Here is a 12004-nt window from a genome sequence, read left to right as displayed (position 1 = left end):
TGATGTTCAAACTAATAAACATTTTTTTTTTTTTGGAAATTATCATTAACTTTAGAATTTGATGGCAGCAACACGTGACAAAGAAGTTGGGAAAGGTGGCAATAAATACTGATAAAGTTGAGGAATGCTCATCAAAGACTTATTTGGAACATCCCACAGGTGTGCAGGCTAATTGGGAACAGGTGGGTGCCATGATTGGGTATAAAAACAGCTTCCCAAAACATGCTGAGTCTTTCACAAGAAAGGATGGGGCGAGGTACACCCCTTTGTCCACAACTGCGTGAGCAAATAGTCAAACAGTTTAAGAACAACGTTTCTCAAAGTGCAATTGCAAGAAATGTAGGGATTTCAACATCTACGCTCCATAATATCATCAAAAGGTTCAGAGAATGTGGAGAAATCACTCCACGTAAGCGGCATGGCCGGAAACCAACATTGAATGATCGTGACCTTCCATCCCTCAGACGGCACTGTATCAATCTCTAAAGGATATCACCACATGGGCTCAGGAACACTTCAGAAAACCACTGTCACTAAATACAGTTGGTCGCTACATCTGTAAGTGCAAGTTAAAGCTCTACTATGCAAAGCCAAAGCCATTTATCAACAACACCCAGAAACTTCTCTGGGCCCGAGATCATCTAAGATGGACTCATGCAAAGTGGAAAAGTGTTCTGTGGTCTGACGAGTCCACATTTCAAATTGTTTTTGGAAATAGTTGACATCGTGTCATCCGGACCAAAGGGGAAGCGAACCATCCAGACTGTTATCGACGCAAAGTGTAAAAGGCAGCATGTGTGATGGTATGGGGGTGCATTAGTGCCCAAGACATGGGTAACTTACACATCTGTGAAGGCACCATTAATGCTGAAAGGTACATACAGGTTTTGGAACAACATATGCTGCCATCTAAGCGCCGTCTTTTTCATGGACGCCCCTGCTTATTTCAGCAAGACAATGCCAAGCCACATTCTGCACGTGTTACAACAGCGTGGCTTCGTAAAAAAAGAGTGCGGGTACTTTCCTGGCCCACCTGCAGTCCAGACCTGTCTCCCATCGAAAATGTGTGGCGCATTATAAAACGTAAAATACGACAGCGGAGATCCCGGACTGTTGAACGACTGAAGCTCTACATAAAACAAGAATGGGAAAGAATTCCACTTTCAAAGCTTCAACAATTAGTTTCCTCAGTTCTCAATCGTTTATTGAGTGTTGTTAAAAGAAAAGGTGATGTAACACAGTGGTGAACATGCCCTTTCCCAACTACTTTGGCACGTGTTGCAGCCGTGAAATTCTAAGTTAGTTATTATTTGCAACAAAAAAAAAAGTTTATGAGTTTGAACATCAAATATGTTGTCTTTGTAGCATATTCAACTGAATATGGCTTGAAAATGATTTGCAAATCATTGTATTCCATTTATATTTACATCTAACACAATTTCCCAACTCATATGGAAACGGGGTTTGTACATACATACATACATATATACATACGTACATACAAATGTACATACATACGTACACACATACATACATACGTACGTACATACATACATATGTACATACATACATATGTACATACATACATACCTGTACATACATACATACATACATACATACATACATACATACATACATACATACGTACGTACATACGTACGTACGTACATACATACATACATATGTACATACATACATACATACATATGTACGTACATACATACATACATATGTATGTACATACATACATACATACATACATATGTACATACATACATACATATGTACATACATACATATGTCCATACATGCATACATACATATGTATGTACATACATACATACGTACGTACGTACGTACATACATACATACGTACATTGAAATGTTTGTACATACGCACGCACATGTGTGAAAACAAGGAGTGAAGGAAGACAAGTTACTTTGAGACTGCCAGTCCACATATTCTAGTCTTAAAGTGACACACATTACAGTCCACATATTCTAGTCTTAAAGTGACACACATTACAACAACATGCAATCATTGACTTTCAAATATTTGTCTTTTTGCAGACAGACTCAGACATTTTGTCTACATCATGTTCTTAAACTGAAGAAATTATAAATAATAATAATAATGCAAGTAACTGTTTAAAAGGATTTATACTTGTATTTCTCATTATTGTTTAGCATTGTACTGTCATTAAATAACTGAGTTGTTCTAAATGAATAAAGAAACAAAAAAATTAAATGGACTCATTTCCGAGTCCCCCCCACAGCTGCGGTCCTCTCCAAGGTTTCTCATTGTCATCCTACTGGGTTGAGTTTTTCCTTGCCCTAATGTGGGATCTGAACCGAGGATGTTGTTGTGGCTTGTGCAGCCCTTTGAGACACTTGTGATTTAGGGCTATATAAATAAACATTGATTGATTGATTGTGTTCCAGACGTAAGGTTGCAAAGACGTGTCAACCAAGAGAGCCAGGAAACATCCAGAGCCTTGAGGGACTAATCTAATCTCACATCCCCTTCCCAAGGTTTCTACATCATTTACATCTTGGAACCAGATGTGGCTTCAGATCAGGGGATGATTGAGGACTAAACAAACTTTTCATTGATTGAATCTAATGGAATATAATACTTGAAATACCCATTAATCTACGTTGATTCAATCAAATCTCATCTCAAATATTTCAACTACATATTCATCTCCGCCTTAAAGAAGAATCTTCTCTTTGTCGTCTGGAAGTTCTTCTTCAGTTCTTGTCCTCTGACTCAGACTAAAATGTGAAACTTGATATGAAACAATCAAGCTATTGATAGTGCAATCCTATTTTATTTCAGGCTAAGTTGATATTTGTATTGATTATGTGTGATGTAACAAACTGAAACTACAGGAAACGTTCAGTCTTTAGAAGCACCGACTTTAAACCCATCGCTTCCTGTTCTTCAAGTTTTCATTTTGTCTGCAGGATTTATGTTCCACAGCAGTTTGTACGTGAAAAACAACACTTTCAACACTTATTGCCTTTTAGGTTTATTGGTAAAATGTCAATCAAAGTCAATAAAAGACAATCTAGTCATGAGAAGACATTCATTCAAACATAGAAGATGTTACATATATCACAGTACTGTAATATGTTTTATGATGGAATACCAATACTACACATTGTAACATATATCACAGTACTGTAAAATGTTTTATGATGGAATACCAACACTACACATTGTAACCGTGTCATGCAGGTCAATAAGGTGTGCTTTCATTCCCAAGTCAACATGTTCCTACTGTTAAAAACCATATGTGTATTCTGAGAAATAAACAACATTTGTATTACCACCATCGCTAGTACAGTGACTATGAAAGGATGACTCATTTATGCTATGGTTCTGATTGGGTATTGATTATGACTCCCTCCCATAGAGCAGACGCTATATTGAAGAACAAGAGTGAGTTCATGTTGAATCAAACCCAGATTGAAGAATATTTCATAAGAAGATGACCAGGATATTGTTCTTTCCTGAAGCAAAGAAGTGAAAACACTTGGTCATGTTGTTGTTCAAGACTAGTACCTGATCATCATTTTGTTCAAGACTAGTACCTACTCATAGTGTTGTTTAAGACTAGTACCTGATCATATTGTTGTTCAAGACTAGTACCTGGTCATATCGTTGTTCGAGACTAGTAACTGGTCGTTGTTCAAGACTAGTAACTGGTCATGGTTGTTCAAAACTAGTAACTGGTCATGGCTGTTCAAGATTAGTAATTGTTCATTGTTACAAAATAGTAACTGGTCACGGTTGTTAAAAAATAGTAACTGGTCATGGTTGTTCAATAATAGTAACTGGTCATGGTTGTTAAAGACTAGTAACTGGTCATGGTTGTTCAATAATAGTAACTGGTCACGGTTGTTCAAGAATCGTAACTGGTCACGCTTGTACAAGACTAGTAACTGGTCACGGTTGTTCAAGACTAGTAACTGGTCATGGTTGTTCGGGACTGGTAACTGGTCATTGTTGTTTCAAGATTAGTAAGTGGTCATTGTTACAAAATAGTAACTGGTCACGGTTGTACAAGACTAGTAACTGGTCATGGTTGTTCCATACCTGTACATTGAAAGTATGTAAATCTTGCTGGTCTTAGCTGGGATGGACCTTTTCTGCAGACCGCTGGATCTATATGGGAAAACAAAATGACTAACGTTAGTCCAGTTAGCTCAGATGGTGCATTTGCCCTCATTTTAAAAGCTCTAACATATTTCTTGCAGTCAGAAATCTTGTTATTGGAGAAATAGTACAGGCATAGACTTTGACAGATGCAGCAGTAGTACCGGTAGTCTCTCCTTGGTCATGCTACGTAACTGGTCATGATTGTTCAAGACTAGCAACTGGTCACGGTTGTTCGAGACTAGCAACTGGTCATGGTTGTTCAACTATAGTAACTGGTCATGGTTGTTCAAGACTAGCAACTAGTCATGGCTTTTCAAGACTAGTATCGGGTCATGGTTGGTCAAGACTAGCAACTAGTCATGGCTGTTCAAGACTAGCAACTAGTGATGGTTGTTCGAGACTAGCAACTGGTCATGGCTGTTCAACAGTAGTGATGTTTGTTTAAAACTAGTACCTGGTCATTGTTCAAGACTAGCAACCAGCCATTATTGTTCAAGACTAGTAGTAACTAGTGATGTTTGTTTAAGACTAGTACCTGGCCATTGTTGTTAAAGACTAGTAGTAACAAGTGATGGTCGTTTAAGACTAGTACCTGGTCATCGTTGTTCAAGACTATAAACCAGTTATTATTGTTCAAGACTAGTAGTAACGGGACAAGCTGTAGAAAATGGATGGGTGGATAGTAGTAAATAGTGATGTTTGTTTAAGACTAGTACCTGGTCATTGTTGTTCAAGACTAGTAGCAACTAATAATGGTTGTTTAAAACTAGTACCTGGTCATTGTTGTTCAAGACTAGAAACCAGTCATTATTGTTCAAGACTAGTAGTAACTAGTGATGGTTGTTTAAGACTAGTATCTAGTCATTGTTGAAAGTTGAATGATTTATGAAGACATTCATGCTGCAACAGCAAACATTTGTACAGACCTTCCTGGTGTTGTCCAGAACTTTGGGGTCGGGGCTGCCATAGTGGGGGGGATTGGCTTGGGGGTCATAGCCCAATCTGGACAACATGGGAGCAATGGCGGCCATGTCCTTCACCACATCAGCTGGGATCTTGCCCACCCATTTGGACAAAGCCTCCATGTTGACGGGTTTAACCACCTGATCTGTGGACCTCTCCACCCTGCAAGAAGGTGAAGCTCTTATGAAACATCTTCAATTGTTCCTCACACCAAATGTTTGCATGGTGACCAATAACACCGGATGTTTCCATGGTGACCAATAACACCGGATGTTTCCATGGTGACCAATAACACCGGATGTTTCCATGGTGACCAATAACACCGGATGATTCCATGGTGACCAATAACACCAGATGTTTCCATGGTGACCAATAACACCGGATGTTTCCATGGTGACCAATAACACCAGATGTTTCCATGGTGACCAATAACACCAGATGTTTCCATGGTGACCAATAACACCGGATGTTTCCATGGTGACCAATAACACCGGATGTTTCCATGGTGACCAATAACACCGGATGTTTCCAAGGTGACCAATAACACCGGATGTTTCCATGGTGACCAATAACACCGGATGTTTCCATGGTGACCAATAACACCGGATGTTTCCATGGTGACCAATAACACCAGATGTTTCCATGGTGACCAGATGTTTCCATGGTGACCAATAACACCGGATGTTTCCATGGTGACCAATAACACCGGATGTTTCCATGGTGACCAATAACACCGGATGTTTCCATGGTGACCAATAACACCGGATGTTTGCTGAGGTAACACCAAATGTTGACCGCCACCCAAGTAGGAAAGGAGGGTGAAATCCTTTGACCGTCCCATTAGAAACATCATTAGGCATGAGTATACTCAGTGAGTATAGTGAGTACAGTGAGTATACTCAGTGAGCATGGTGAGAATACTACGTGAGTATAGTGAGTAAACTCAGTGAGTATGGTGAGTAAACCCCGTAAGTACAGTGAATACAGTGAGTATACTGCATGAGCATGGTGAGTATACTGCGTGAGTATTGTGAGTATACTGCGTGAGTATGGTGAGTATACTCAGTGAGTACAATGAGAATATTCTGTGAGTTTGGTGAATACACTCCGTGAGTATAGTGAGTACAGTGAGTACACTCAGTGAGTATAGTGAGTATACTCTTTTTTTTTTGTCCTGTCCAGCTTCTCAGACAAATCATATAGTAGATGTAAATGCCCATATCGGCTGTTCACATTTACTTTACAAAAGAGAAGTGTGGGATACTTTACCTTATTTGTATTTGACTTTATTAAATGTATTTATATTATCATTTGGTGCAGCCGGGCCGGAGCAGGAGGGGATGGAAAGTGAGTATACTCCGTGAATATGGTGAGTTGAGTATACTCAGTGAGTATACCCAGTGAGTATAGCGAACATATTCCGTGACTATATGGTGAGTATACTCAATAAGTATAGCAAATATACTCCGCGAGGATGGTGAGCATACTTAGTGAATATAGCGAGTATACTCCGTGAGTATGGTGAGTACGGTATACTTCATGAGTATAGTGAGTACACTCTGCGAGTATAATGAGTATACTCAATGAGTATGGTGAGTATACCCAGTGAGTACAGTGAGTATACTCTGTGAGTACAGCGAGTATACCCAGTGAGTACAGTGAGTATACTCTGTGAGTACAGTGAGCATACTCAGTGAGGATAGAAAGTATACTCAGTGAGTACAGTGAGGGCCAGTGGTAAGGTAGAAAAGGAAAGTGTGTGATTGATGGATGGATGGATTGATGATGAATGGATGATGGATGGATGATGGATGGAATGATGGATGGATGGAATGAATGATGGATGGATGGATTGATGGATGATGGATGGATGGAATGAATGATGGATGGATGGATTGATGGATGATGGATGGATGGAATGAATGATGGATGGATGGAATGAATGATGGATGGATGGATTGATGGATGATGGATGGATGATGGATGGATGGACAAAGAGTATGCCAAGACAAGGCTGTGTTGAGGGTGTGACTGACTTGGAGAGTGAAACTCCTCCTGCCTTGCCGATGAGCTCCTCATGGTGGAGCACGGTGTCACTCCAAGGAATGTGGAGGAAGGTGAGGAGCGTTGTCATCCATGTTCCCGGGTGGAGGACCAGTTGTTCGTACCTGACAGGCAGACACCTGTCAGGTAGGTCCAGGCACTGAGTGTACATGCTCTCCACAGCACGGTTCCACTTGGTCAGGCAGTCCCGGAAGCTTCCAAGATCAAAGCCGGCGATGGTCACCTTGCGGGAGATCATGGAGTGCACAGAGGCGCGGCCGTCACGGATCATCAGCACAAACTTGGCGCGGGGGAAGATCTTGGCCAGGTAGGACAGAGACTTGAGGGCGAAGGGGTCCTTGTTGCACAGGAAGTTGGCGGGCTCGCCGTGTTTGACGATGACTTCCAGCAGGAAGGCCTGCATGGCGGCGTCCAGCACCTCGTCCGTCACGCCGGCCTCGTCCAGACGCATCTTCTCCTTTCCTGAGCGGCTCCACATCTGCTTCATGGCCAGAAGACGTGGGATGACTCGGGTCTCCTCACCACAACGCACCTCTGGGTGGGCATCCAGCATGGCTCTCATCAGCGTGGTGCCACTGCGGGGGAATCCCCCGATGAAGATGAGCGGCATGTCTTTGTTGTACGCACTCACATTGTGGGCCCTGGACCCGCCCACTGACTCCTCCCCCTGCTGCTGGCACTCCATGGCGTGGTGGCCCAGGTAGAAGACGGTGACTGAACTCATGAGCAGACATACCAGCAGGAAGTTGTGCTTCACCTTTCCTAGCATGCTGGCTACTACTCAGGGTGACAGAAGGTAGAATCTCTCTTCAGCCATCTCTGAGGTCACCAGACATGGACTTCCTGCTCCATGGCGCCCGCCTCTGAGGACCACACACAAGTCACGTTATTCTTGTCTTGGATCACAGCTGACTAGTCCAAGATGGACACATGGAGCTCCACAGGGAGTGACTGCTCTCCCTACATATTGATATGAATACAAATGTTTATTGGTCTACATACAACTACAACATAGAACACCTTATAAATACAAATGTTTATTGGTCTACATAAAAGTACAACATAGAACACCTTAGCATATACAAATGTTTATTGGACTACATTAAAGTACAACATAGAACACCTTATAAATACAAATGTTTATTGGTCTACATACAACTACAACATAGTACACCTTATAAATACAAATGTTTATTGGTCTACATACAACTACAACATAGTACACCTTATAAATACAAATGTTTATTGGACTACATAAAAGCACAACATAGAACACCTTATAAATACAAATGTTTATTGGACTACATAAAAGTACAACATAGAACACCTTAGCAAATACAAATGTTTATTGGTCTACATACAACATAGAACACCTTATAAATACAAATGTATATTGGACTACATACAACTACAACATAGAACACCTTATAAATACAAATGTTTATTGGACTACATAAAAGTACAACATAGTACACCTCATAAATACAAATGTTTATTGGACTACATAAAAGTACAACATAGAACACCTTAGCAAATACAAATGTTTATTGGTCTACATAAAAGTACAACATAGAACACCTTATAAATACAAATGTTTATTGGACTACATAAAAGTACAACATAGTACACCTCATAAATACAAATGTTTATTGGTCTACATAAAAGTACAACATAGAACACCTTATAAATACAAATGTTATTGGACTACATAAAAGCACAACATAGTACACCATAGCAAATACAAATGTTTATTGGACTTCATACAACTACAACATAGAACACCTTAGCAAATACAAATGTTTATTGGACTACATAAAAGTACAACATAGTACACCTTATAAATACAAATGTTTATTGGTCTACATAAAAGTACAACATAGAACACCTTAGCAAATACAAATGTTTATTGGTCTACATACAACTACAACGTAGTACACCTTATAAATACAAATGTTTATTGGACTACATACAACTACAACATAGAACACCTTAGCAAATACAAATGTTTATTGGACTACATAAAAGCACAACATAGAATACCTTAGCATATACAAATGTTTATTGGACTATATAAAAGTACAACATAGAACACCTTATAAATACAAATGTTTATTGGACTACATAAAAGCACAACATAGAACACCTTAGCATATACAAATGTTTATTGGACTACATTAAAGTACAACATAGAACACCTTATAAATACAAATGTTTATTGGACTACATAAAAGTACAACATAGAACACCTTAGCATATACAAATGTTTATTGGACTACATTAAAGTACAACATAGAACACCTTATAAATACAAATGTTTATTGGTCTACATACAACTACAACATAGTACACCTTATAAATACAAATGTTTATTGGTCTACATACAACTACAACATAGTACACCTTATAAATACAAATGTTTATTGGACTACATAAAAGCACAACATAGAACACCTTATAAATACAAATGTTTATTGGACTACATAAAAGTACAACATAGAACACCTTAGCAAATACAAATGTTTATTGGTCTACATACAACATAGAACACCTTATAAATACAAATGTATATTGGACTACATACAACTACAACATAGAACACCTTATAAATACAAATGTTTATTGGACTACATAAAAGTACAACATAGTACACCTCATAAATACAAATGTTTATTGGACTACATAAAAGTACAACATAGAACACCTTAGCAAATACAAATGTTTATTGGTCTACATAAAAGTACAACATAGAACACCTTATAAATACAAATGTTTATTGGACTACATAAAAGTACAACATAGTACACCTCATAAATACAAATGTTTATTGGTCTACATAAAAGTACAACATAGAACACCTTATAAATACAAATGTTATTGGACTACATAAAAGCACAACATAGTACACCATAGCAAATACAAATGTTTATTGGACTTCATACAACTACAACATAGAACACCTTAGCAAATACAAATGTTTATTGGACTACATAAAAGTACAACATAGTACACCTTATAAATACAAATGTTTATTGGTCTACATAAAAGTACAACATAGAACACCTTAGCAAATACAAATGTTTATTGGTCTACATACAACTACAACGTAGTACACCTTATAAATACAAATGTTTATTGGACTACATACAACTACAACATAGAACACCTTAGCAAATACAAATGTTTATTGGACTACATAAAAGCACAACATAGAATACCTTAGCATATACAAATGTTTATTGGACTATATAAAAGTACAACATAGAACACCTTATAAATACAAATGTTTATTGGACTACATAAAAGCACAACATAGAACACCTTAGCATATACAAATGTTTATTGGACTACATTAAAGTACAACATAGAACACCTTATAAATACAAATGTTTATTGGACTACATAAAAGCACAACATAGAACACCTTAGCAAATACAAATGTTTATTGGACTTCATACAACTACAACATAGAACACCTTAGCAAATACAAATGTTTATTGGACTACATAAAAGTACAACATAGTACACCTTAGCATATACAAATGTTTATTGGACTACATTAAAGTACAACATAGAACACCTTATAAATACAAATGTTTATTGGACTATATAAAAGCACAACATAGAACACCTTAGCAAATACAAATGTTTATTGGACTTCATACAACTACAACATAGAACACCTTAGCAAATACAAATGTTTATTGGACTACATAAAAGTACAACATAGTACACCTTAGCATATACAAATGTTTATTGGACTACATTAAAGTACAACATAGAACACCTTATAAATACAAATGTTATTGGACTACATAAAAGCACAACATAGATCACCTTAGCAAATACAAATGTTTATTGGACTACATTAAAGTACAACATAGAACACCTTATAAATACAAATGTTTATTGGACTATATAAAAGCACAACATAGAACACCTTAGCAAATACAAATGTTTATTGGACTACATAAAAGTACAACATAGAACACCTTATAAATACAAATGTTTATTGGACTACATAAAAGTACAACATAGAACACCTTATAAATACAAATGTTTATTGGACTACATAAAAGTACAAAATAGACCACCTTGTAAACACAAATGAAAGATTTAAAACACGTTAAGCCAGAAATGTTCATTTCCTGGTTAGAAGGTGAAAAGAAAAGAAAACATACCTTTGATTGTAGCACTAAAGTTGTTTTACTGTCTGCTGGCGCAACACTTCAACTAACAAACAAGAAGACAAATAAGTAGACAAATAAGTAAATAAGTAGACAAATAAGTAAATAAGAAGACAAATAACTAAATCTTCCTTTTTTCCATCTTTCTACTCGACTTCTTCTTCTTCTTCTTCTTGTCTTCCTCTACTTCCGCCTCCTCCTCCTCCTCTTCTTCCTCGTCTTTGCAAATGATATAAACTTTTAGCGCCATCTAGCGGACTGGAGAGTGGGAGTAAGAAGATGTGGCAAAAACACATACAGAAAGGATCATGATCATTGTAAATAGAATAATCCACATTTGTAGAGTTGTGTTATAAAAATAGATGAGTAAATACTACGTTAAAACTGCTGCTTGTATCGTTATCGCTGGAATTGGGGGTTAAATCACCAAAAAATGATTCCCGGGCGCGGCTGCTCGCTGCTCCCTTTACCTCCCAGGGGGTGATGGGTCAAAAGCAGAGGATAATCTCACCACATCTAGTCATTGGTGCTTTAACTTTAACTTTATTATATTGTTTGCTGCCATTTCCCCTACTTTTGATGCAAATATTGAGGAATAGGAGAAAATCCATTCCACTTAACATCTGCA

The 12004-nt window shown here is 37.9% G+C and overlaps 1 protein-coding gene across 1 annotated transcript; it reads right to left on the bottom strand.

The window, feature by feature from the left end:
* Nucleotides 1-3016: 3016 nt before the first annotated feature.
* tpst1 (tyrosylprotein sulfotransferase 1) lies at nt 3017-11585 on the bottom strand. Its single transcript, XM_061925921.1, has 5 exons — nt 11371-11585; nt 7165-8055; nt 5092-5290; nt 4103-4171; nt 3017-3516 (listed from the first exon to the last, which is right to left on the bottom strand). Exons 2-4 carry the CDS (start codon nt 7959-7961, stop codon nt 4136-4138), a joined length of 1032 nt encoding a protein of 343 aa, XP_061781905.1. The 5' UTR covers nt 7962-8055; nt 11371-11585; the 3' UTR covers nt 3017-3516; nt 4103-4135.
* Between the last annotated feature and the right edge of the window lie 419 nt (nt 11586-12004).

The sequence above is a fragment of the Nerophis lumbriciformis genome, linkage group LG30 (assembly GCF_033978685.3).
Source record: "Nerophis lumbriciformis linkage group LG30, RoL_Nlum_v2.1, whole genome shotgun sequence".
Lineage (NCBI taxonomy): Eukaryota > Metazoa > Chordata > Actinopteri > Syngnathiformes > Syngnathidae > Nerophis > Nerophis lumbriciformis.
The sequence above is the reverse complement of the archived record's forward strand: the minus strand, read 5'-3'. Positions and strand labels throughout refer to the sequence as shown.

Coding starts and splice junctions, on each gene's coding strand:
- tpst1 (XM_061925921.1), bottom strand. CDS start 7,961: ATGCTAGGAAAGGTGAAGCACAACTTCCTGCTGGTATGTCTGCTCATG. Junction 5,291..7,164: donor GGAGGAGTTTCACTCTCCAA/GTCAGTCACACC, acceptor ACCTTCTTGCAG/GGTGGAGAGGTCCACAGATC. Junction 4,172..5,091: donor TTCTGGACAACACCAGGAAG/GTCTGTACAAAT, acceptor TTTCCCATATAG/ATCCAGCGGTCTGCAGAAAA.